The sequence below is a fragment of the Semicossyphus pulcher genome, unplaced genomic scaffold, assembly GCF_022749685.1.
Source record: "Semicossyphus pulcher isolate SPU_LCO1_2020_fin unplaced genomic scaffold, fSemPul1.0.p SCAF_21, whole genome shotgun sequence".
In the NCBI taxonomy this organism is placed as follows: domain Eukaryota; kingdom Metazoa; phylum Chordata; class Actinopteri; order Labriformes; family Labridae; genus Semicossyphus; species Semicossyphus pulcher.
In genome coordinates, this window is record NW_027211695.1 from 12,648,997 (window position 1) to 12,674,529 (window position 25,533).

General features: G+C 41.1%; 1 protein-coding gene across 1 annotated transcript; it reads right to left on the bottom strand.

The window, feature by feature from the left end:
* LOC138601018 (SH3 domain-containing protein 19-like) lies at positions 1-24,011 on the bottom strand. Its single transcript, XM_069672589.1, has 17 exons — positions 23,578-24,011; positions 15,493-15,529; positions 12,216-12,256; positions 11,414-11,495; positions 10,691-10,826; positions 10,430-10,595; positions 9,105-10,352; positions 7,010-7,081; positions 5,963-6,203; positions 5,531-5,810; positions 5,235-5,435; positions 4,976-5,034; positions 4,641-4,879; positions 4,147-4,178; positions 3,853-4,027; positions 3,202-3,290; positions 1-2,877 (listed from the first exon to the last, which is right to left on the bottom strand). Exons 1-17 carry the CDS (start codon positions 23,666-23,668, stop codon positions 2,770-2,772), a joined length of 3,297 nt encoding a protein of 1,098 aa, XP_069528690.1. The 5' UTR covers positions 23,669-24,011; the 3' UTR covers positions 1-2,769.
* Positions 24,012-25,533: the final 1,522 nt, after the last annotated feature.

The following is a 25,533-nucleotide window of genomic DNA, read 5'->3' on the forward strand; positions in this document are numbered from 1 at the left end:
TCAAAGTTTTATTTGTATTAAAAAGTCGGAATGTTCGGTTATACATAAAATATCTCTCAAAAGCAATTTATAAATCTCTTTCATTGTATCTCTTTCTCCCAACACAAAAACTAGTGTTACAGTCAGTACATATGTACAGAGTCTAATCGGTTACAGACGCCACATTTTCTCTTTGACGAGCTGCTGACAAATTAGTCGTGATGACGATAAATCGTGTCGAAACCAGAAAAAACAAAAAAACAAACATCCAATTTCAACTTTTAAGCGGCGCTAAAGTCAGCAAACCGCTGGACATAGTCATCAGAAAAACAACTAAAATATAAATTTAATGAGAGGAATTTATCATCATCACTGCTGATTTGCTGACAGCACATGTAGAGAAACTCTCCCATGTTTTATCTTAAAAAAGCACAGTTTATGAGTACGACTCTGGAAATGTGAAGCGTGAGATGCAGTTTTTGAGATGTTTTAACAAAGGAACCATTTAAAGAACACTTATGGAAGTACAGTACATATACAAATACTACAGAACGTGTTCTGCATCTATAAAGAGTCACTGCGACAAGAAATAGGTGATTATGTTGTAGATAAAACACTTGTTGTTGGAACGGCGCAGCAAGGTGCAAAAATATCTTATAATAATGTTTAACTTCTGGAGATCAAACATCGACCAATGTGGCTTCTTTGTTCTGTAATGCGTCGCCATCATTACGACTGTGTGTTAGGGCCATTGTGGAAAAAAAAAAGAATTAAGAGAAAAAAAGATCCGAGATTAGAGCTGTAAATTATCCAGACAAAACCTGAAAAAATCAGCGATAAAAATTGTAAATTTGCCAGAAAAAAAAACCAATTCCAAGATTAAAGTCGTAATCTCAGTTCACCCGTGTCTCTTCTCTGCCCTGTTGGCTCTGCTGCTCACACAGGCGTGCATGGCACGGAGCTCGGAGCATATTTAGTTTTCTCTGCACACAAGAAGCAGACTTCATAGAGGTGAAAGACTGACACTCTGCTGCAGAAACACACGTTTCTATGCTCCCCATTTGCCCCAGCGGTTACCCTCACACATGGAAGTTACCCTATGACCTCATGATGCCTACTAACAGGAAACAAACCTGCATTACAGACAAAACATACACAGAACTACTTTCAACACTCCTGTAAACAAACAAACTTATTTATGACTTGATAATCTCATAAATTTACCTTTTTTTCAGGCAAATTTACGACTTTAATCTTGGAATTTTTGAGTTTTTCTCTGAATATTAATCTTCACCTCCGACTCAGTTTGTTTGTTCCACAATGGCCCTAATACGCTGCGGTACGGTTATAGCAGTTTCTGCTTCATATCTAAGATTTAGTGCCAAATACTATAAACAATAAATATGTTCTACCACGATATCTACAAATAGCAAGACTCCTTTGTTATGCTTTTACTAATATCTTCATATGACAGTTAAAAATGTGTTTATTATGAAAGCTTGTAGTTATTGTAGTGATATCTCTTCAGCTGCTTGTTTTTAGTGTCAAGGTTTCTTGCATGTTTTAATCTGTTTAATAGAAATTTGGTTTAATTGAAATTACTGCCAAACATTTTCCAGAATAAAAACTTATTGCAAATGACTTATTGCAAATGACTTCTTCAGTACATCACGCTTCATTTATCAAACATTAATGTCTATGTTACCTTTATCAGGATCAAGCATGAGGCATGAGGAGTTATGCAGCTTAGAAAATGATCAGCAGTGATTTAAACCAATTTCTAGATCACAGATGAAAATCTGCCTTTAGTGTTCTTCATGTGAAGTGATCCGGTTTGAGCTTCAAATCTCAGGGAATGTAAAACTTTTTAAAAGCCTTATTTTTAACGAAAATATGTGCAACAAAAATTTCATTTCTATAAATAGCTACAGTGTCATAAAACAGAACATTCTGACTAAGATTTAGTCCTACAGTTTCTCTCTAACGTGATGCTACAAGTCAAAAAACAGTTAGGAAAACACCTCCAGGCTTCACACAACAACACAAGCCGGTTTTACCCTCAGATGGCGCCAACTTCCTGCCTGCAGCTCACACTTATCTTGACGTCTGTCGCTTTAATATTACTGTTAAAAACCAGCAGTCTTTCAACGTAACGCGCCATATTATTCTTGTTTTCTAATCTCCCTTGACTCTGGAGGAGAATATGTTCTTCATTGTATGTTATGTTAAAAGATAAATGTTACTTTAATTCTGATTACTGACTTCCAATACTGCAAGTTCAACCAGTCATCTGAAATCAGACACAAAAATAGCTTACGTCGTCTAACAGATTTAACATTAAAGCAAGCGCGGAGCTGCAGGAGCTGCAGGGTTGGATGTCAGGAGAGAATCCACTTGTTTGTCAGGACTACAGTTGGTCTAATCCAGTCCAGGAAGTCAATCTAGGTGAGTTGAAAATGTATCAATCAGTCATTAAGGCAGCAGAGGTCCATCCCCCTCTTGGTCCTCATTGCAATAGCAAGCAGAGCAAAGCCTCGGTCTCTAAAGCGTCTTTACGTAAGAGTTGTCGATCTTCAGGAGTTCCTGTTTCCCCAATTTAGTCACAAATCTGCAAATAAAATCCGACCAGGCTGCTTGTGTTTCATAAAAGCATGGACCAGGTTTCATGCGCGTGTCCAGGTGTACAGAAGCAGCCCTGATGCGCGGTTGCCAAAGTTCAAAACCTACCGACCTGTTCAAAGAGAGCGGCTGAAATAAAATCCCCTTAAAGTGATTTCTTGGATTTCCTCATCAGAGAAGTGAAATGTAGTTTTTAGGCACAATCCCACGCTTCCCACCTACAACTCCCAGAATCCACTGCTCGTCCACAGGCTCCACCTGCGTTATGATGTCACCAACCTGCAGGAAGAAGGCAAAATTGTCAACTATTAGGTTTTTATTTTAAAATGTTATTTATTTTCCTCTCTGTAATTTCTATATTATGTATCTTTTCATATGGACGATTATTTTTCTGCTCGTGTTTTCTGATTACTTCATTTATTTATCTTTTCTTCAAATGCATTGTATTGTTAATAAAGTTTTAAAATCAGGCAGGAATAACTACGCACATGAGCAGAGTGGGTCAGACACCCATAAATAAATAAATAAATATACATTTGACATAAACAAGCATGTTCTCTGTGCTTTAAATCAAAACTTCCTCAAGCCCAAAAACACACACACCTTAAGTGTGAGCTCGTCCTCGCCCTCTGCTGTGAAGTCAAACTTGGCCACGCCTTTGAGCACTGACTGTTGGCCTGTGATTGGCTGAGCTGCAAGCAGGAAGAGGAAGTTGTGGTTAGAGACCTCAGCAGCCAAACAAAACACACAGCCTTTGTCATTTAACATGGACCAAGCAACGCCCCAGGGTTGCAGCAGGGTAGCAGAAGCTAAACGTGCATGAGGTGTAAACAAACAGCACGTGCTTCACATACTGTTGTTCCCCCTGCCCCACAATACTGCCTCTGTAATAATCCCGCCTTGAACTGGCAGTGTAAAAGAAGCTAATGCAAATCAGTTGCAGATATTCAACATTAAAAATGTCCAAATAAAATATTAATACATAAAAATCACAGGACAAGTCAAAGATTTAGTGTCACAGAGTATAGTTTTTGTGATTCAGGTTCTGGGTTTTGTGTCCTGCTTTTGTTTTCTTTGTTAGAGAACTCTGTTTAAAAAGCTGCAACATAAATAAAGTCATTATTTTAATTGTTTGGGTCCAGGAAGCACTACTACTCTAAAATTCTTTTTGGAAACATTAATGTCATAAAGAAAAAATATTTTATACTTGATTACGCTATGTGTGGGTATTTTTAGTGTGTGTGTGTATTGTACCCTGGCAGGTCTGTGCGAAGGCAGCAGGGTAAAGCCCCTCCCTCCCTTCCAGCCTTCCTCTCCTCCACTCAGCGTCGATGTGCTCTGTAACCTGGATGAGTTCCCCCTTGTGGAAGGACAGATCATCTGCAGTCTGACCGGGGAAGTCGAACAGAGCCACAGCCCACTCTTTAACCTAAACACACACACACACACAAAAACAAACACACACACAGATTTAACAGAGGATTAACTATGCACAATAAATAGAATTATCAATGCAATTTATAAAAAATATTGTAAACACACACTCACCTCTGACTCAGGGTCCTGTGAGCTCGTTGGTGCTGTAGAAACAACAACATCAACTTAATTTGGGTCCTTAAAGGTGGTTTTTAAAGTGAATAATGAAGAAACTACCAAACAAAAATAAAATAAATAAAATAATAATGGATATCTGAAACATGGTTAAACATTAGAAACAGGAAGAAGGGTCAGAACTGTGTTAAATCGGATATTTTAACACTTTATAGCTAGATTTTCTAGCTTATATCCTAGAGTAGTCAGGTCTTCCAGGATTCTCTCCTCTCGGACATCGACTGGTTGGGTCTGAAATACCGCCTGCAAAACCAGGTAAGGCTTATCTCGTCCGTTTGGGCTTGGCTCTGTCATTTTGCACCTGTAAAGACCTCTAATTGCTGCATTTTGGAGGACTACAACAAAAATTACTTTATTAGACTTCATTATTAGTTATATATTATTTTCTACCATGAAATTAAATCCATCAAATAATGTAGAAAGGAACTCACCAGTTTTCTCCGTCTCCGTTGTGTCCATTGATGTAGGTTTGGTTGCTTCCTCCTGCTGTGGCGGCGGCTCCACCACCTCAGCGAAGCTCAGCGGGAAAATCCCGATTCGTCCGTGGATTTGGCCCCGCCCCCACTCCTGTCCAATGAGCTCCAAGAGGGCTATGACGTCACCCTGAGAGAAGGTGAGCTCGTCCTCCTCCTCCCCCTCGTAATCGAACAAGGCGACACACCGAGGGCCGCTGAAAAATCAAACGCACGATAAAGAAATGTATTCTTCTTAAAATGGTCTGTTTTCAGATGGAGGTTTGGTATGCAGTTTGTTACGTGTGTCTGACCTGACAGGAGGAGGGTCCAGCTGTTCTTTCTGCTCAGTGGGCTGCACAGGAAGAATGGACTAGACGACGAAGGGAAACAAAACTGTTGTAAACTTTCACACTTTATAAAAAAAATTGAAAGGAAGTAGAGTTAAAGAAAGTCGTTTTAAGCTAGCTAACATCTCAGGTTCAGGCTACTTCTATGTACTTTAATACTTTATATAACACAATACTTTACGTTACATAGAAACAGACTATGTTTAGCTAGCTGGTCATATACCTGGGAGTCTGATAGGTTGAGGTCCTCCAGGGCAGGTTTTGATTGGCTGTCCTGATCTGGAACCGGCTCCAGTTGGGTGTCCAGATCCAGGAGACACTGTGAGGGGTTAATGAGTGGGATGACTGCGCTTTGACTCTGCCCTTCACCTGACGGAGGCTCTGAGGGAATTGGGTCGTCCAAGACGATCAGCACTTCCTGTTTCTGAGGAGTTACACACATTAGAACTCAAATCTTCGGCCGTATTTTGTGTGTGTGTGTGTGTGTGTGTGTGTGTGTGTGTGTGTGTGTGTGCATACCACGTAGCTGCTATAGAGAGGGTGTCCAGGTTTAGGGCGGGGCGGCAGAGGTGGTCCTCTCTTTGAAGCCTTTTGATTGGCCGATACAGAAGGAGTGGGCGGGGTTTGTGAAGGCAAAGACTGGCTGGATGTGGAAACAGAGGGGGCGGGGCAAGTTTTGGAAGAAGGAGGAGCCATCTGGGTGGAGGAAGAAGTTGAGTTGATAGAAGGAGGAGGCGGTCGCCCAGGGTTGGATTTGATTGGTGGAGGACGAAGGGGGAGGAGCTTCACACTTGAAGGCCTGGAGAGAACAAGATTTATTGCATTAAACAGGATAAATAAAGTGCTTTTCAAAATAAAACAAAGAGTACTTTCTGATATAAAACACAATACTGAGAGGCATAATTCAACATAAATTATCATTTTTGATATACATGATTGACTCATTCTTACCGTGGAGGGAGAGGAGGATCAGATGGGTTTGGGTTTGGAGTGTTGGTTTCTGGTTTGGTCTGGATTACGGGGCCTTTCCTCATGGCCGGAGCAGGAGCCAGGGTTGGTGGTTTGAGGCCTGGAGTCGGTCCTGCAGGTTTGGGGGCCGTGGCTGGAGCAGCAGCTGTAGGTTTGGGTGGGACTGGGTTTGGATCTGGAGGCGGTGGTGAGGCTCCGGTGGGTTTGGGCGCCAGATTTGGAGCTGGAGGAGAAGAACAGATACGAGTCGAGTGCGCTATTCATACAACACATTCAAACTAAGGCTGCAACTAACAACGAGCCTTAAAAGATGTGCTTCCAAGATCCTAAAGTGACGTCTTCAAATCCCTTAGTTTGTCCAACTATTGGTCCAAACATCCAACATGTATTACATGATGCTAAACACTGATTAGCAGTTAGCATATTAGGCTAACAGAAGAAACAGTGATGACCTACATACTTGTGACCTACTTTTGTTTTGTTTTGGGTTTGACAAGAAGTGTTAATGCGGGTCATACAGGTAACTTTTGCACACATTGTCTACAGGGAAACACTGTGTCCTTGCAGCATAATAGTTGCATAACAGTTGTGTCACCAGCCAAAAAACATTGTCTGAGTTTATGACTATTTGAGGGAAATAAACCGGATAAAAACACTCTTAACTAGCTTCCTGTTTACACAGGTTTGTGTAGCTGAGAAGGCCTGAATGGTTGCATAATGTGATTCTATGGCTTCACTGAAAACAGCACAAACACACACACATACAGTATGTGTACATCTCACACAGCTCTAACAGTGGAGGCATTTTTCTTCTTGCACAATCACAGCATTTTTCTTTCACAAGCTTTGGATTGAATAAAGTACCCCCCCCACACACACACACACAACATAAAATCTCTCCTCATGTTTGCATATTTCTGCAGCATAATGAGCACGATTTGTGTCTCTAAGCTCTCTAACACTCACACTATTGTACTGAATTTACATTAAGCTTCTAACACACACACACACTCTCTCTCTCTCTCTTACCACTGGCTCTGCGCAGTGAAGTCAGTGCTGCTGGTTTGGTCGGGATGTCTGGACGACCACTTCCTGCTTTCACTGAAACAACAATAAGAAAAAACAACAACAAAGAAATTAAGAAAGAAAATCCACTTACATAAAGTTTAGTTAGATTCAGACCTGACTAAATATTACAGGCATAAAGGCCAATTCTAGTTTTTTTTTGCCTTTTTTGGGGCAAGAAACAGCTGCTACATCGCTCTCTTCAAACCCACCAGACTCCATGGAAAAAAAGAAGCATTTTTACCTTGCAGAACATGGGAGTCGATTGTCTACCTTTGCCTTGATTGGCTGTTTTGTCTTTTAAATTATTGTATGTAACATGATAATGATTCGCGATTCAAACCAACACTGCAAAACACCAAAGTAACCAAAGTTTTTAAACCTTTTTATCATGAAAACCAACTGTTACATCGCTCTCTTCAAACCCACCATACTCCATTGAAGAAAACAGTGATTTTACATTGCAGGGCATGGGAGTTGCTGGTCTTCTGCTGACTTTATCTGTTAGGTTTCTTTTTATTATCGAGTGTTACACAAATATTGGATTGTTTCCAAACTGACCATTTAAAATAGCAAAGTCAACAAAGTTTTTAAACCTTATGTTTTTAACCACAAACAACTGTTACATCGCTCTCTTCTAACCCACCGGACTCCATTGAAAAAAGAAGCCTTTTTACCTCGCAGAACATGGGAGTTGCTTGTCTACCTTTATCTTGATTTGCTGGTTTGTTTGTTTTTTAATTATTGTATGTTACACAATTATTATGTGTGATTTAAACTAACTATTAACACACCAAAGTCACCAAAATTCTTACATTTTTTAAACCACAAACAACTGTTACATCACTCTCTTCTAACCCACCAGACTCCATTGAAAAGAAAAGCATCTTTACCTCGCAGAACATGGAAGTTGCTTGTCTACTTATTGTATGCAACACAATAACTATGTTTGATTTAAACTATTAAAACAGCAAAGTCACCAAAGTTTGTTTAACCTTTTTTCATCAAAAACAGCTGCTGCATCACTCTCTTCAAACCCACCAGACTCCATTGAAAAAAGAAGCATTTTTACTTCATAGAACATGAGAGTTGCCCTTCTACCGACGTGTGTTACATAAATCTTGTGTGGGATCCAAACTTCACATTTAAATTGCTGAAATCATCAAACTTTTTAAACCATTTTTTAACCAGACACAACTTATATTCGCTCTCTTCAAAGCTACCAGACTCCATTTGTTACACAAATATTGTGTGTAATCCAAACTAAGCATTTATAACACCAAAATCAAACAATAACACAAACAAACTTTATGATCGAGCCAGCAGTAAACCAGCAACTGCCAGTGTGCTGCAAGAAAAAAAAGGTACATACGAACAGTGTTCAACAGATCCAAATACCGGGTATAGAATGACGCTAGCAGATGTCATAATTTTCATTACTTGACCATGAAAATGGCAAAATTATTAGTTTTCAAAAGTATAACTACAGTTTCAATACTTCCAGTATTTGATTGATGCTCTACTTAATTACTGGGGCTATTACATGCAATTTGTGGACTTTCCGAAATGCTAAAATGGAGATTAGGACTTATTCTGGGACCATAAAAATATGTTTATGTGTGTAAGTTCCCTTCAAGTTATTGTCAAGTTTAAATTTAACGAGATATGAGGCTTATTGTACATTAAATACTGAAATCCGTCACATTAGAGGCAGAGGGGAAGAGTCCTCCAACCACTATATCGTGTGAGATGTTGTTTAGTCTCAGTTTACAATGAAACTGTTCAGGCGTTGGAGCATGGAGGCTCTGACGTCACAGAGAGAGGTTTCAGGGTAAACAGTGGAGTGTGTTTAAACTGTCGGCATCAACACTTTTCACTCATGTCATCATTTAAGTGACATTTCAGCACATCAATTCGAGTGCATCCAGCTTGAGTCAAGCCTTCCCATAAATGTTGTTACAAAACAATGTGTTCTTGCAGTTCCTACTAGCTGCTTGTAGGGGTCAGTAAAGGTTACTGCACCTTTAAAAATAATGTCATTGAGTAGATTAACACTCACCAGTTTGGATCGTAGTGTCCTTTGTCTCCTCACTTCCAGTCTCTGTCGGTGCTCCACCACTAACCTCCACCGATGGCCTCGGGGGCAGAGTCGGGGTGGTGTGCCCAGCTGTGGTGCTCTTATCCTGGTGTGGAGCTCCTACGCTGGCCCTGGGGGCGACTGCAGGTCTGGGCGGAGGTTTGGTGTCACTGACAGAGTGGTTGAGTTTGGGTGGAGGGGGCCTGGGAGCCGGGACAGGGGTTCCAGCCAGGAGGGATTCCGCAGCAGTCTGTGGTTTTGGTGTTATTAATGGTTTTTCAGTGGTTTTGCAGGGCTGGGGAATCAAAGCTGGGGCAGATTTCAGGGAACAAGAAGGTGCTGGTTCTGCAGCAGTTTGAGGTACAGGGTTTGACTCTGTAGATGGAGTTTCAGTTTTTTTCAAAGTGTCGATGCTAAATAAGTCTGCTGCCGAACCGTCATCTTCCCAGAATACTTTGGTGGATGGTTTTGGGGCTTGTGAAAAGTTCTTAGGCTTCGGGGCGACGGTAGGAGGGGCAGATTTGGTTGGTTGAAGACGAGGGCGTGGCCGAGGTTCAGGTTTCTTGGTGTCGATTAAGTCTTTGTTGTTAGCATCTCCACAGCTTCCATCAGCCGCCTGCTGCTGCTGCTGCTCGAACGCCTGTATCCTAGCTTTAAGTGTCGCCATGTCCTCCTCGTCGTCGTCTCCCTCCTCGCTCTCCGATTGGCTGTTGCCGCTGCTGTCGCTGCGGCGATCAGGGAAACCCCAGTCGTCTGCACTGAAGGCCTCAAGCAGCTCCTGAAGGTACTTCCCCTGACTCACGCCCTGGCTAGAAGTGTTTTCTCCGGTGCGCGCAGCTAGCGTCGCCAACCCGTCCTCACGCAGTTTCACCAAAGTCTGAACTTTGACCTCGCTGCTGATTGGCTGTACACTGAGTCTGGTGCGTGGGCGTGGCCTGGGTCGCTCCAACAGGACGTGAGAGGAAATGTTAGAAGGAGTTGCCAAGTCAACAGGAGCTAACGACTGATCCCATTGGTCGGTTTGAGCTCCAGAGGTTGAGGTCAAAGGTGAACAAAGCTCAGTGAGGAGTTCGCAGCAGTGTGTGTGAGCGGCAACCTCAGTGTGTGTGTTTGGTACCACACTGTTAATGGAGGTGGGCGCTGACTGGCTGGTGGTGGTGATGTCATCAAAGTTGGACGGTTTTGGAAGGATGGGGACACGCGGTCGTGGAGGTCTCACTGGTCTCCTCACTGCAACAAACACAGATTAATTTCACACAAATATAAAAAAGAAAAATGAGAAATAAAAGATTCTAACTTCCTCTCACCCTGCGAGTCCTGAGGCTCGGGAGCAGATCCGGGATCAGTCTGTGTGGCGATGGTTGTCGAGGAAACTGGACGCGATGAGGACGAGGGGAGGCTGGAGGAAGAAGAAGGAAGGAGAACCTGCTCCTGTGTCTTCTCCCTGATCACCTCCTCATAGGAAGGAGGAGGCTGAGGAGGAGAAACATATATTACAACTGAATATCTGTTTAATGTTGGTTAAAAAACAAATATAAGCCCTTTAATTACTTGGCAGACAGGGCTACCTGTATGGATGGAGGGATTGTGGGTCCCCAGATCTGTGCAGCAGGAGGAGGGGGAGGTGGGAATCCTCCTGAAGCCCCAGGGAACCAGGATGTGGAGGCCAGCGGCTCCGCTGACAGGATGGTGATCTCTGGTCGCCTAGCAAAATGTCCAGACAACAGGAAGTCAGCAACAGAGAGAGACAGGGACTGACGCACGCAGGTGCAGTTTAACCACAGAGGGACTAATGGGAGACGTGTTTTTAACTTTGAAAGGAAAAGCCAAACAACTTCCAGCAAGCAATTTTACAACTTTTATTTTTAATTATAATAACTAAACTATAAGAGATTATGTGGAGAAAATGTGTAAGATATTGGAGACATCCTTAAAGCAAATCATGGCAGAAACACAAGAAATAGTGTTTGCATACTCTTTTTTGCAGACAGTCTGCAGATATTCAGGTGCGCACGAGAAAGCACTGTGACCTAAATATGAATAATTACAAGTAGGTTAATGTGTCGTGTAAAACTCCTGTCATGAAGCGTATTTACTGTAAACACAAACGATAACGCTCATCTGTTGACTGAAACTAATCCCTCTTTTTCTGACTCGACAAATAAATTAAATAGAGCACAAACATTAAACTTGTTTTTCCAAAGATTTCTGAACACATTTGTTTGATTACTTGTTCGATACCTGCAGCGAAGGAAGATTTCTGATGAAACATCATAAAAGCAGCGTCTTACCTCCTGTCTCTCTCTCTGTCCCTGTCTCGCTCTCTGTCTCTGTCTCTGGACGCCTCGGACAGAGATGTCGACCTGTTGGAGGCTGACGGACAAAACGGAAACCCGTTAAACATAAAAAATCGTAACAAAGCAGAGAAATCCTGCAGTAAGGCAGACAGCAACTCATCAAAGACACACTGCAGAAACACATCTGTTTATAAAGAAGGAGTGTTTTCACTCTCTCGTGCATTTGTAATCACAAAAGCATGTTGCAAGAATGTAGTTTTTTTAGTATTTCATTTAATGTAAGGATCATGTAGATTCTGGGAGGAGAAAGAACATGCTGCAGAGTCTACAGTGAAGTTGTTGGCAGAATTTCCAAAGCTGTATCTAAACCCATAGGCACGTTAGCAACAGTTTAATGGAGAAAAGTGCCTGTAAATGTAGCTCAACACATGCAGAAAAAGATCATCTCCATTAGTTTTCCAAAGTGTTGAAAAACTATATAGAATATGTGATGAGTTAAACGTATTATAAAGCTAAATATTATAGGAGTCAAACAAGTGGTTAAACAGTGTGGTGTCGCTCCGGTCTTGGGAGTTGCCGCCTTCTTTGCCATGCTGTATTTTATGAGTCCACAAAGAGGTCAACATGCAGATCACTTTTCCAGGCCACTTTTCAAATGGACTGGCTTTCTGCAAATCTCTGTTTGACCATTAAATGACCATGTTTCTTCTTTTTCTAAGCTATGTGGTAAATCTGCACTTTGCACAAACATGGTCAAATGGAGATCACTGTATTGACTTTGAGGGTGAATACTCACTTCTCTTGATGGCTGCTCTGATGGATGAGAGAGGCCCCTGGCTGCAGAAAGTGAGAGTAAGAAGAAAGGGAAAACATGAGTCACATTATTTCACCTCTGTTGCCACCTAATCCCCCCCCCCCCTCTGTAAGTCTCTCTCTTATTTAGGGCTCAGTCGTCCCTCAAAGTTCCTCAGTCTTGGAACTCAACACGTTTCAGCCCTGCCCTCTTTAGTCTGGATCAGACTAATTTGAACATTTCATCTCTCTGTGAATGCTTGGTCCAGACATGACATTTGCTCTTGTATAATCATACAAGACGTGCATTCTTCCAAGTGCATATGATGCAGGTCACAGCATTACTTTTGCAGCGCGAAGGACAACACCTTTACACCATTTTTACATCGGGCATTTTCTCATTGGTGGCAGCCATCCTGGTTGTTTAGGAAAACGCATCAAAAGTCTTTAACCCATCCAATTTTTTAATAAAAATAACTGTGATCGGCCTGATCTGAACCAAGTCAAATAAAACATGTTTGGACTGGAGGGGGACCAGATGCATCTGCCAGTGTAAATAAAACATGACCAATGAGAAATGTAGCTTGTTTGCAGCCTAAAAAGGGGAAATTCCTCCTAAGTGAGAAAGAATTATACATGAAAAAATCCTCTACACATACAGCTCTGAAAGATTGGATTGGGCTGGCCATGACATGAAGAGAGTGGGCTCTTACTTTTTTCCAGAACTGTAGAAAAAAAGAGTCTAATAAAAACTTTTTCTTCCCTCAGAAGTAACTGAAGATATCCACATACGCAGATGACACACCCTTTTACGTCCCAGAAGAGAGAGACTGATGGTTACAGACATCTGTAGATAAATAGTTTTGATCCGAGTATTATCCGAGCAAACATTACTGATTAAAATAACCATTTGTCCAGTGTGGAAAACACAGCTGATGCCTGGTTGCTGCCCTCCAAAAAGCACTGACACACAAACAGAATTTCTGACTCATTGAACGCCACATGGCAGCGGATTTTTACATTCGTGTGTCAACGTTGGGACCAAACACGTCTGAGATCACTACTTCCAAAAATAAATACATGTTTTGTCTTTAACGAAACGATTCTGCATCTTTGGTTTGGTCCTCTTTACTTTACATTTTTACTTTTGAGGATCTTCTAGAGCAAAGAATCTGCTGAAAACACCTATACGAGGACACCTGTCTGCAATCCAGCTGTCAAAGAGATTCAGAGATATTCAGATGCTCCAGAGAGAACAAGGACTCTGAAACTGAGCCAAAGTCTGTAGAGAAGTAGTGGTTGCTAGGCAGGTTAGGAATCAACAGAACCAGACTCACCCAGACGACAGAAAGAGGTCAGACGTCTTTCTGTATCTCTTTCTCTCACTCCGTCTTTTCTAAAAGTCTGTTTCTTTGTGTCTGACTGCTTCTTTCTTTCTTTCTCTTTGTGCCACAGAGCTGCTAACCATGAACACACACTCGTGACTCACCCCAAACACACACTCCAAACTTTTAAACACTGATGGAAAAAACCTCCCCTTTCCAATCCTCCCTGTTTGCTGAAAAACGTTGGACAAAACAAGAAACAGATTCAGTTTTCAGGTGTTAATGCAACTCAATGGTCATTTTTGAGGCCGTAGTTTATGAAAGTTTTCTTCTCAACTCTGTTCCTTTTTGCTGATGTAGCTTTTCTATGTTTGGCAAACGTTTGAGACCTTTGATCTTGAACCATTGCATCATTCCGAGGTGTGTCCAAATGATGTAAATCCCAGCTTCAAAGGCAGCAAGTCTTTATCTTCGCACACTAGAAACAAGTAGTAAATAAACAGCCACGCTCAGCGGTGAGATAATAGACCAGTGTGTACGATTTACTGGGATGTATTGGCTTTATATCCTCAAAGGAAGTGTGTCTCTTCTACGTTGTCCGTCATGTTGCACTGCTATGTTTTTACAGAAGCCCACAACAGACAAACCAAACATTGGCCTAAAAGTAGAGCTAGGCATGGGGACGATGTTTAAACGTGAATTATAAATTGGGTTATAACGGTATGGAGCCGCTACAGTTCCCCTGAGCTTCGGTAGTTCATTGTAAGACAAAGCTTCTCTTTATACAAAGGAAAATGTCGCCATAGCTAGCGCTAAAAGTGAGGAGTTTGTTCTCAAAAACGTCGTCTCATTCCTCTAGAAGTTGTCGGTTTATCAGCATTCAACCTCGAGCAATACATCGTCCGCTTTGGCAACTGTGTTTTACTGTGGCATAAAATCGACTAAGTCTGTGTTGTTAAAGCTAATCCAAGGCTTCAAGGACAACCAATTTGGGCTTTCATTTTGAAGCAGATGCAGGAAGTGTTAAATTGGAGAAAGCTTACTCATTATCTAGGTTTATATTGAGGTTAGCATTTGACATCTACACTCGAGCATTTTCCAGAGCTGCCTTTGTTAGCAGGTCAGTTTCTGGTGATCACTAATTAAGGTGAAGAAGAGCCAGATGTGGCAATGGGGAAAGTTTCATGAGGATGCCTGTAAACTCACAAAGCTAGCTTAATGGACTATTTACTTAATTACCCCAAACCACAGCCTCAAAAATGATTTCATGCTGATTTTCTAACTTTGTCTCCTCCCTTTTCTGCAGAGTAATATGCACCGTCTGCTGTTTGTTCACGTATTAGGGGCTTTTGGATGTTTCACAATCCTCTAACAATCAGCTCTGTGTCTTTTGTTACCGTCTTTTAAGTGGAATACACTCAAACCGACGCTCTGTTTCTCTCATGAACACACACACACACACACACACACACACACACACACACACACACACACACACACACACACACTCTTAAAACCCTGTGACTTCTCCGGCTTGTAGCCATGCCAACAGGCCAAAACTCCCAAATACTTTCAGGAGTGTGTCAGACCCAAAGACCAAAGGGGAGGAAAGAAGTTCCTGCAAGTCTGTGAGGCAACTGCAGAAAATAGTCCCAAGCTGGAGTTAAACAGAGAACTTCAGCTTTATAGAAGTAGCTTCTCTTATGTTATGCTTTGAAACGAGTGTCATACACCTTTAGAAACACTGATTTACTGATTTTTTCCAGAGCAAAAGTACTTCAAAGAAGGTTACGGTCATTTAAATCACCTGGATTCGACATCAATTGTGTCTCCTTGGCCAGAACTCTCCTTTTACATGTGGGTCACATTACATGCACGAGTTCTTGCTAACAGTTACTCATCTTGGCTGAGCTGCCAGGAGAGGCAAAGAAGAAGAAGAAGAGCAAAATGTCTTACCTGTGACGATGCTCTGGCTTCCTTCTGTCAGGACGACCTGGGAAGACAAAGAGAGACAGCAGATTGGGGTTAATAAGTCCATAGGTCCCAAATTCTGCCTTATTAGTGTCCGTAGCATCCAGAATCAAAAGCAGGTTACCAAGTTACCAAGCCTTGTTTACGTATTCTTTGGTCGCATATCTCCTGATCGCTGATCTAAGGGGGCTTTTATAACTTTGGATTTTATATAAGCAAAGTTCTTACTTAGATCAGAACTCAAGTGTTCCAATCAGGGTCAGGTCGATCGAATATGCCATCGTCCATCACCAACGTCTAAACAATGTCTAAACAACCCCCTACCAACGTGCAATATTTGAAAGCCCTTTAATGTAGCCACTGACAGAGCTGACAATCAGTGAAAACTCAATATAATATAATAATACAAAAATATATATTGTATGTAGAATATGAAGCAAGTGATGCCACACACTACAGCATTTATAGCCTTGGCTAATTTGCAAAGCCCATCCATAGATGGGCCTTTAAAATACATAAAATCAACGACAAATGCACAAGAGACAGTACAAAACAGACTCAACTGTAAAACAGATATAACAATACAGGATACAAAATATCCTACAATAAAACTTAATGTAAAACAGGAAGCACAAAATCATACATGACTACAATACAGAGCCCTCTTTAAATGCTGTTTCAGATTGAGTTTAAAATGCTCCCAGTCAGGGTCCAGTTTGAGCTCTGCAGGTAAGGCATTCCACATGTTGATCCCCTGCCATCAATCCCATGGTTTGTGGTCATTTTGAGACTGATTGGCAAAGTTTAAAGCCTGTCATGTTGTTACTCCTGACGCAGGGATGTGTCCTTAAACCAAGAACCTCGTTAGCATTAGCAGTTTTTCAAGTGGGTTTTTGGTTGTTTCAATACTGGAACAACTCTAAGCTAAATGTCAGTAATCAGCATTTTTCAATGTATATATTTTCGGTGCACTTGTGTCAGAGGGGTACTTACGGAGGTAGGTGTCAGAATCGGTATAGGAACATTTCTAGTTTTTGGTTGCATGCCTTGAATAAGATCTCTGGTTAAGACAAGTTTAAGACATTTCCATGTTTTGTTCTACAACATAAAATACATCAGTATTTTTATTGAAGCTTTTAAGTGTCTTTAAAAGTCAGATGTTAACTAATGGCCAAATGAAACTATACATTATAGGCTGTGATGGAATCTAGTTGGTGGTAACGTTGGAGTCGTGCTAGCAGGGTATAGTTTGTTTTTAGCCTAACTTTAGCTTTTTACTACTAGCAGTCCCATTTACACTTAAAAAATAATAACAATGTTGGTTATTTATAAAAAAAATAAACTTTTGCAAGCAAGTATCCTAAATCCAACAGAAAAATCCCATTGGCGTTTTGCAGAGAGAACTATAGTGATAACTCCCTGCTTTAAGTCTTCTGTAGTGTGTTTGCATACATGTGTGCATATAGTGCTTCCATGGGTATATGCAAACACATACATGTCTTGTCTTTGAGTCTGGTTTCCTTGCAGTTCATGTGACCACATCCAGGAAGCTGATGAGTTCATGTGAACCTCTAACCTACCTCTTGGTTATTGCCGATTGTCCGATACAGTATTTATGTCTCTATGATAACATTGTCAGTTTAGCTTGCCATCACTTTTTGACTAAAACTTTCACTTCTTTATTACGTTTTCCACATTATGTCATCTTGTACACATGGAATACATTAATTCTATTTACGTCTTTCTTTTTTTTCAGTGCTTCAGCAATAAATCGCTGTGCAAAGAGGAATTGTCGTATTTTAAGGGAAAACAAGGTGTAAAATACGGCCATGATCTCCAGACTAAGGTACTAACAAGTGCTGTTTTGTTGATTTTTTTTGTTGTGTCTCCAAAATTATGATTATTATTTTTATATTTTATCTGTTGCCAAAAAACGTTACCCAAACCTGCTGTAAAAGCAACAAAAAGGAGTTCAATACTTGATCCTGAAGAACAAATCAGTATAAACACTTTTGTAACATTTTAGACACTGACAACATGAGCGAATCTGGGTAAAATACAAAAAAGCCATGGTAATGCTTCATGCGTATGTATTTTTTAAAGGCAAAAACAATCCTCTACCACACAGGAAGTGGTGCATTTTATCTTTCCAGTTGGTTTGGAATACACAGAAGAAGACTTGAAAGGACAAAAATGTGCAAAACTTTCAGAAACTACATCAAAAGAAAATCCAAAGAAAGGGGATTCACAGTTCCTGCCCACACGGATTGACAGTTTGGAAACACAGTAGAGATGAAAACTGAGCAACAATAATGAAGACTAATAAAAAAACACGAGAAGGATTGTGGATTAACACGTCCTCACCTGACCTGTCATCCCATTTAAAGTTGAACAATGAAAAGAGAAATAAAGACGGCAGAGAAAGTAGTTCCTGGACAGTGTTTGTGTCTGTGTGAGCAATTTTCCATTTCCTACCTCCTTTCCAAAACCAGGTCAGCTCTGCTCCCTGAAGTTTCCACAGAAACTCAATATTGACAAATGTTGAGGATAAGTTTGCAAAGACCAAAAGACTTCCTTCTTTTTCTTCCTAATCTGCTTTTCCTAAATTTCTCCTTTCTCTGTCTTCTTCTTCTTCTTCCCCCGACTCTCTAAAACTCTGACTGGACTGCCTGTCTGCTCTGGCCAGCTTCCTGATTGGCAGAGAGCATCCAGGAAGTGAGGCTGTGATTGGCCGCTGTGGGATTCTGCTGGAGTCATCAGGAGCTTTACCACTTCCAGATGTTTGTGTTGCAGCAGGGAGGCTGGAGCTGCGTTCAAACACGCAAATGCACACCGCAGCAAATTTCCTTCAGCACTAGTCATCTGATGGGTTTGTTGTTTGGCACTGAGAGGTCAAAGGTTAAAAGTCAGAGACTTAAGGTGGAAAGGATTACATTTTTAGTTCCATGAAGCTTCGGCAGGCTTGACATGAAAACAACAAACGCCACTACCTTGCTGCAGTTCCTCTCATCTGTACGGAGATTTTATCTTCCTTCAGCTCATTGTTTTGGTTTTTATAGCCCACCACATTAACTCTAACTGCTCTCGTTAAACTGATTCCTCGACTCAGGCAGCTGTTGACAGCAAAAAAGCTTGACTACATTTACTCTAAACAACCTGCTCAGCACATAACAGCAGACAGACAAAGTTATCTGCAGGCTTTAGCAGCATTTAGCAGCTAAATAGCCAGATATTGGAGTTGGTGGGGACCAAAACAGAGCAAAAACAAGAGTAAAAACAACAGTCAGTGTTTGACTTCCGTTCTTCAGGTGGCCACATATTATAACTAAAGCTAAAATGAGGAGGGGTCATTATTTATTGGGCAATAAAATAAAGACAAATACTGTAAATTGTCCATAACAATTTCCTAAAACCAAATAGTATATCGCCCATGCTATCGGCTAAATGTTGTGATGGCAGTCGGAGTTTTGCCATGTTCAGCACATTCTTGTAGCACTGATACATAATACTATTAAAGTAATATATGTACATTGGGAGAGGGGAGTTCAAGCTGATACTATGTCAGTGCTTTGCTTTAATGTAAAGCTGCGCGAGGCAGTATTTCGACATAAAGAAACTCTAACATGTTTGTACAGGAGAGCAGACACTCAGTATGGACAGCAGGAGGGAGATGGGGGGGAAAGCTGTAAAGCCTAGTTCAGACCAATGATTCGCAACGCAACAAAACAGTTTTAGAATGTTACAGAGAAAATGCAGCGGTGTGAAGTTGTTAGTTGCAGAGCGTCTGAAGCTGCTGCGTGGAGATGCAGAAGATTTAACTTGACAAATCTCCAAATGCAGTTTTAAAATGAATGATGAATTTCACTTCAGCCAATCAGGAAACAGAATAAATTGGCGTAGGCACCCTGTCTCTGTCGCTGCAGTAGCCAAAGACGGCTCCAGATCCTCTCTTTCCAAACTCTCTGTCTTCGACGTTTATTGATCAGTGTTAGAGCTAACATTGTGAGCATGTCACTGTCATCAATTTTTTTTATAACAGAAATCCAGCTAGTTAATTCATGTAACCTAGGCCTAATACTAATGTTATATAGTATTAACGTAGTATTGACGCAGAACTAGTGGGGTATGTCAGTGCGTCGTTGCTATGGAGACGGTCAGCTGTGTCTGTGTGCGTCGCGTTGCTTTGATGTGAACGGCCCAGTTTTAGAACGTTTACGATCAGATGTCAGATGATTCTTTTGGCAGTTGCATCCAGTCTTGTTGTGAATTATTGATCTGAACTGGCCTTAACACTTACAGACATTTGATTCTGTCACAGATGAGTCTGTGTGCAAAACAAACTTTCACTTTGTGGTGGTCTTTTTGAAGCAGGTTGGAAACACTTGATTAGACCTCCTACTCTGTCTTTCTTATTACTTTTAAACCAATAATGTTTATATCTCCACTCTTTTAATACTTACATTTATCTTTCTGAGGTAAAAAAATATAAAATGGAGCAAACATTTCCTTGAGATGGTGACTTACAATGTTTTGATTGAGCTGCATTTCTTAAAGTTAGGGAGAGGCTGAAGACAAACCATGTGGCAACAACAAAGTGCAGATGCCAGAAAAATTAATCACAGATTGTCTTCAAATCCACAGAGAGACCAGAGCAGAACTACAGAGCTGGAACGCTGCACACAAACACGCAAACACACAAACACACGTTTGCTTTGCAGTGAATGAGATCATGTTGTGCCGGAGCTGTGTCATCGAAAATAACATCATCAGAAGAAAAGTCCAAATTTTAAGAAAGCTTGTTGACCTCAGTTTGTCACCATTGCATGCTTGAGTTTGCAGCAGCTGAATGAGACCCTGATGCACATGCTCACAGATCTGTGTTTTATGCCTCTTTCTTTGTGTTAATTAATGACTTAAAAGCAGGGACAGTTGTGGGTTTCTTCCTTAGTTTTGGACAGCAGTAGTGACTGACATCTAGGGCTGCACAATTAATTAAATATTAATCCCGATCACGTTTTTGTCTTCCCATGATTAAATAAACATTATTGAGGGTGATATTGACGTTTAAAATGCTCCACCTGGAGAAAACTCTGCTCAAGTGCTCCCTAAACTAACTAACTAACCCCAGGGGGCGATGGAGAGGGTTTGGGCTTCACTTTCGGGGGAGCTGGCACGTCATGTGATGAGCGCCTACCTTGCAGTGGCAGTTCAGAGTGGAAGAGTAAACAACAGAGACGGTCGGAGAAACTAAAGTCAAACGTCCGGAACAGAAGATGAAGAGCTGGTCCCCCGAAACGGCTCGTCAGCGCTTGTTTGGAGGTGTTTCAGGTTTCGGGCGGGTGATGTTAAAGGGCCAATTCACCGATTTTCAACCTCAGTCCTATAATGCTGTTATGAGGAGCTAATGCCATTATGGTTGGTCCGCTCTGTGCCTTTGAAGGACGCTATCTGCTTCTCCAATGGGCCCTGGAAAACTTCCGCCAGACTACGTAAAACGCGTCATCTGGCAGAGGCCAGGGAGCTCGCTAAACTCAAGTCCCTCAATCTAGGACGCCAGCCTCTGATGTCATGTCTCGTTCAAAATCAGGTTTGAAATGTAGCTTAAAGACCTGAGGATTTTTTTAGACGATCCACCGGTATATTCTCGTCGTATTTCGGATTCTGTACCGCTCTGACCCATTGCCTGCAGCAAAACGGTAGTATTTCACTCCAGTGTCTTCCTTTCAGAGAGAGGGGTGCAATGCACGCTGGGTGTTGTAGGAATGTAGAATGGGCAAAACCACAAGCTGTTTGTACAACAGCTATGGCGCCATTATCTAATATTATTGCTGTTATCGATTACAGAGAACGCCAGCTTTGATTGACAGTGGCTTTTGGGGAGAATTGCTCCTTTAAGAAGAAACAATAATCAGCAAAGAGGTCATGAAACCTGCGGCTGCGCCGCAAAGCAACACAACTAACTTGTTCATGCAGTTGAAAAAACAGTGCAGCATGAGGAGTGTATGAAGGCCAAGAGGAGCTACTCCCTGTCCTCCAGCGTCAAGTCAGACATCCAGAACAGAAACTGATTTTAAGTCTTAGTTCAATGCAAAATTTGTATGTGAGCCTGAATGCAGCACAAAATGGAGCTGAAAGTGTCAGGGTTAATCATGATTATCATTCTGGCCATAATCATGCAGCCCTACTTACATCAGCTGAAATAAAAGCCTCATTTAACTGGAAGCATAAATCTGTCACATCCACATTGTGTCAGGATTGATTTCATACACGTGACGGGGAAAAAAATGAAATGCAACATCTGCAAATCCGATCTCAGCCACATCTGGTGGTGATTTAACATGTGATCATCAGGTTTTGCAGACGCATCTCAGGATGAAGCCTCTGGTCACTCAAATAGGATTTCAAAGTGTCCTTTGCATCACTTGCATCGTGGCACAGCTACAACGTCAACGTCAACTGCATCAGATCGGCTGAGCTGGCCTGCAGAGTTTGTCTGATGACACAGAGGAAAAATAACACATCTCTGTTTCTCATACTTCCACATGACAGAGCTGGTGAATGTTGTACCTGACACCTGAATTGCTAACACAGCAACACATTCAGGAAGTTTTTAATTTTCTTCAGCTTTTATAAATGCCGTGTTTGTCTCATACTTCCCTGTCAGACTAACCGTCACGTAAGATCACCTCTTCATCAAATTCTAACTTCCTGTTTCCTTCTTTTTATTCCATTGCATCAAAGTAAGCACGTAAGAAGAAGGTCACCATCGTCCCTCTGAAATATCGCGACGAAGAAGTGAAAGGTAGCATGAAAAGAAAAGTATAAGTAGATTACATTTCTAAACAAGTTAAGTACTGCAGTAAACGCACCTAGTCACATTACACACTTTCAGTTAGTCCTAACTGTAGCACCTGGTTGGTATTGAACCATAATATCACTTCAAAAGGTGTCGTAATTACCACAAGGGCACACCTTGCCTTAGCCTGAGGGTGTAGGTGACGGCATTTTGAACACACACACATGCTATTACAAAGAACAGCCCCAGATAGTCATGTTAAATTATAACCCGTGCTGCCCTGAATGTCACACAAAGACTTGCAGATTAAACTAATGGCTGTAAGTCTTGACACAGCCTCGCACCACCACAACCTGCTGGGAATGCTTCTGTGAGCGTCTGCATATTTATGCCTGCATGTGTAAACTTTGACCCAAATGGCGACATGCACACATGTTGATACAAGAATTTATGGCTTTGGGTTCAAGCAGGCTACACCCATCTCACACAGTTAGTTTCGCCTCTATCTTTCGTCTTATTGGCTGTTTAAGGAATGCAATAAGAAGTTAAAATAAAGAAACTCCATTCACAACATGACTAGAGCCAATTTGGTGAATATCCTCCAAATCAATCCACTTTGGGGTATAAAAAGTCACCTGGCAGCATGTTTTGTCTAATCGTGAGTCAAAAACAGGAGATATTTGGTCAAATATCATGAAAATAAAACAAAACAACCACATATATACATTTGAAAATCTAGAACCTGTGATTTGTGCGCATTGTTGCTTTAAAATGTCCATAAATGTTCAACCATGTATCAAAATATTCCTCTAAATAGACTTTTAATTTTGGAACGCTGCACCAAACCTCTGTCAAAATTTCAAGAATTTAAGAACCCAAAGCCTAAGCTGCTTCTAGATTCTTTTGCAGACTCTACATGCTCCACACTACTTTGTGGCTTTGCAATAACTTATATCTAGCAGGTTTATAGAGTAAACGACTGGCATTTTAAGTCCAGTCCATTGCAGTAGGTATTTACACAAAAGGCTGTAAGTACCGAGGTTTCTATTGTAGTTGAAAGTACTTTGAGACGCATTTGAAACCACTAAAATTGTGTCAAATATTTTGTAGGCGATATCTAAGCATCTATAGTTTCAGTTTAGTTTATTCCAATTGTGAACTAACAAGTTAACGTGTGACAGCTCATTTTTCCTGCAGAAATCAATCAAATGTGTCGATAACAGGTGGACTTGCTTCGAAACAGACGAGATACGTTAATATTTTCGCAATTTTACCTCCGGAACTGTTGGGCTGTCGTCGAACCACTTGTTCCCGGGTGTCCCTCATCATGTTTTCCTCCTCCTCCTCTGACCGTGCTTCGGCCATTTCTCCTCTTTTTCCTGCAATCTGGACTTTTCCTTCTTCTGTATGTTTGTCTGAGGGGAAAATGGAGCTGGGTCAAAGCCGAGACACCAGCACCAGCACCAACATTATCCCTCCTCCTGTTTCGTCGTCGATTACATCCACCACAACAACCCAGAGCAAGTTCACCCAAACAACGTCAACTTTATCGCTTGAAACAACTTCCAGGGTCGGTAAACTCTTCGGCTCCGTGTATAACGGCATCTAATGCGTTAACATGTTCAAAATCTGCTCTTATTTTAAGACAATAACTCTCCTTGTGTTTGGGTTTCGGCTGAAGAGTTTGTCCGAGCTTCCCTGTTCCCCCCTCTCCACCGCTCGCGAGCTCCAGATACAGAGCTGCACGCGCTGCGGCTGCGTGACGTCACCAACTGAAAAAAAACAAAAACCCCACAACATTGGAACGGGGAAAAGAGGGTTTCTTTTCAGTGATTAGAAAATTTCGACTCATTATAGGAGTAAGAGACGACTTTTTCGACTCATTAAGTTGAAACCTCTTGTGGATTTTATAAGTTAGTGAAATTCTGACTACTGATAATTTTGACTTATAATTGGCATGTGCGCACATAAATCGCCCAAATTATTTAATGTGATTATACTAAACCTCAAAGCCTTGATCTCCCGATGCTTGGCTCTGAACGTTACCACCAAAATTAAGCCGTTTCGTGATTAGATGGACCTTGAGTCTGACAATAAAGATGAACTGAACTGAACTGTATTCAACAAATATAATATAGGATTATCCTTTTATCATACCTTGTATTAATCAACCTAAAAGAAAAACGATCAACTCTCAGATGAGAGTCTGTTCTTAGAGCCAACAAAACTTCTGCAACTTATTTTACTAAACAATATTTGGAAATTGTCCCTGATACTGATACTAGAATACTGTTTACACATTAATGCATCAACAAATTTAATTATACTTGCACATATACACAAAAAGAGATGATAACATTATTAGTAAAAACATTAACATTGTGCCGGAGAGGTTAGAAACCAAAAAATGCTTGTGAAGATACCTCCCCAGTAAATACCAATAAAAGATAAAAACAAAAGTTTCCTAAGTGATCAAAAATGTCTGTGACAAATATCTCCAAAATAAGTTGCATTTTAAATGACTTCCAGTCTTTTTTCAGATTCTGGCTTTGCAACTTGTAATCACTTGCAGAAAATGCATATTTCTTCCACTACTATGATCTCAAAATCTTTTTTAATCATGAAATATCAGTTTTATTGCCACAGTCAGTTGCAGTTTTAATATGTTGCCACCAGAGTGCAGCAGTGACGCCTTTATTCAAACAGAAGCAGGAGACTGACCTCATCAACATACACGTACATCTGAAAAGATGAACAAAATTTTTTCAAAAAAATTCACCTTCATTTTTTAATACTCCTCATTTCGAATCCTTTTCGAATCCTTTTAAATTAATGTATGACTAAAAATATTATAAGAATATAGGCCTCATATTTACTGCGTTTAATACTCAAAGTACATTTCCTGATCATACTTACTAAAAACACTTTCAACGCAGGGATTTTACTTCGAGTATTTTTACAGTCTATTGCTGATAAAACAGTGTAAACACTCCATTGTAAACGCTGTTTCTCCAATGGGCGTGGCTTCCTGTATCGGTGGGCGGGGCCACCTGGTTACCTAGCAGCCAGCAGCAGAGTGATTGACGGTTGAGCGGATTAAAGCTCAGCAGCGGAGCAGCAGGTCAGAAACGGACCGAAACGACCCAAAAACCCGGTTCAAACCATGAAATACCGGGATTTGTTCACGTTGACTGGACTGTAACACAGTTTTAAAGTACTTTTCTTCTGTT

Coding starts and splice junctions, on each gene's coding strand:
- LOC138601018 (XM_069672589.1), bottom strand. CDS start 23,668: ATGGCCGAAGCACGGTCAGAGGAGGAGGAGGAAAACATGATGAGGGAC. Junction 10,596..10,690: donor CAATCCCTCCATCCATACAG/GTAGCCCTGTCT, acceptor TCTCCTCCTCAG/CCTCCTCCTTCCTATGAGGA. Junction 5,035..5,234: donor TCAACCTATCAGACTCCCAG/GTATATGACCAG, acceptor TTCGTCGTCTAG/TCCATTCTTCCTGTGCAGCC.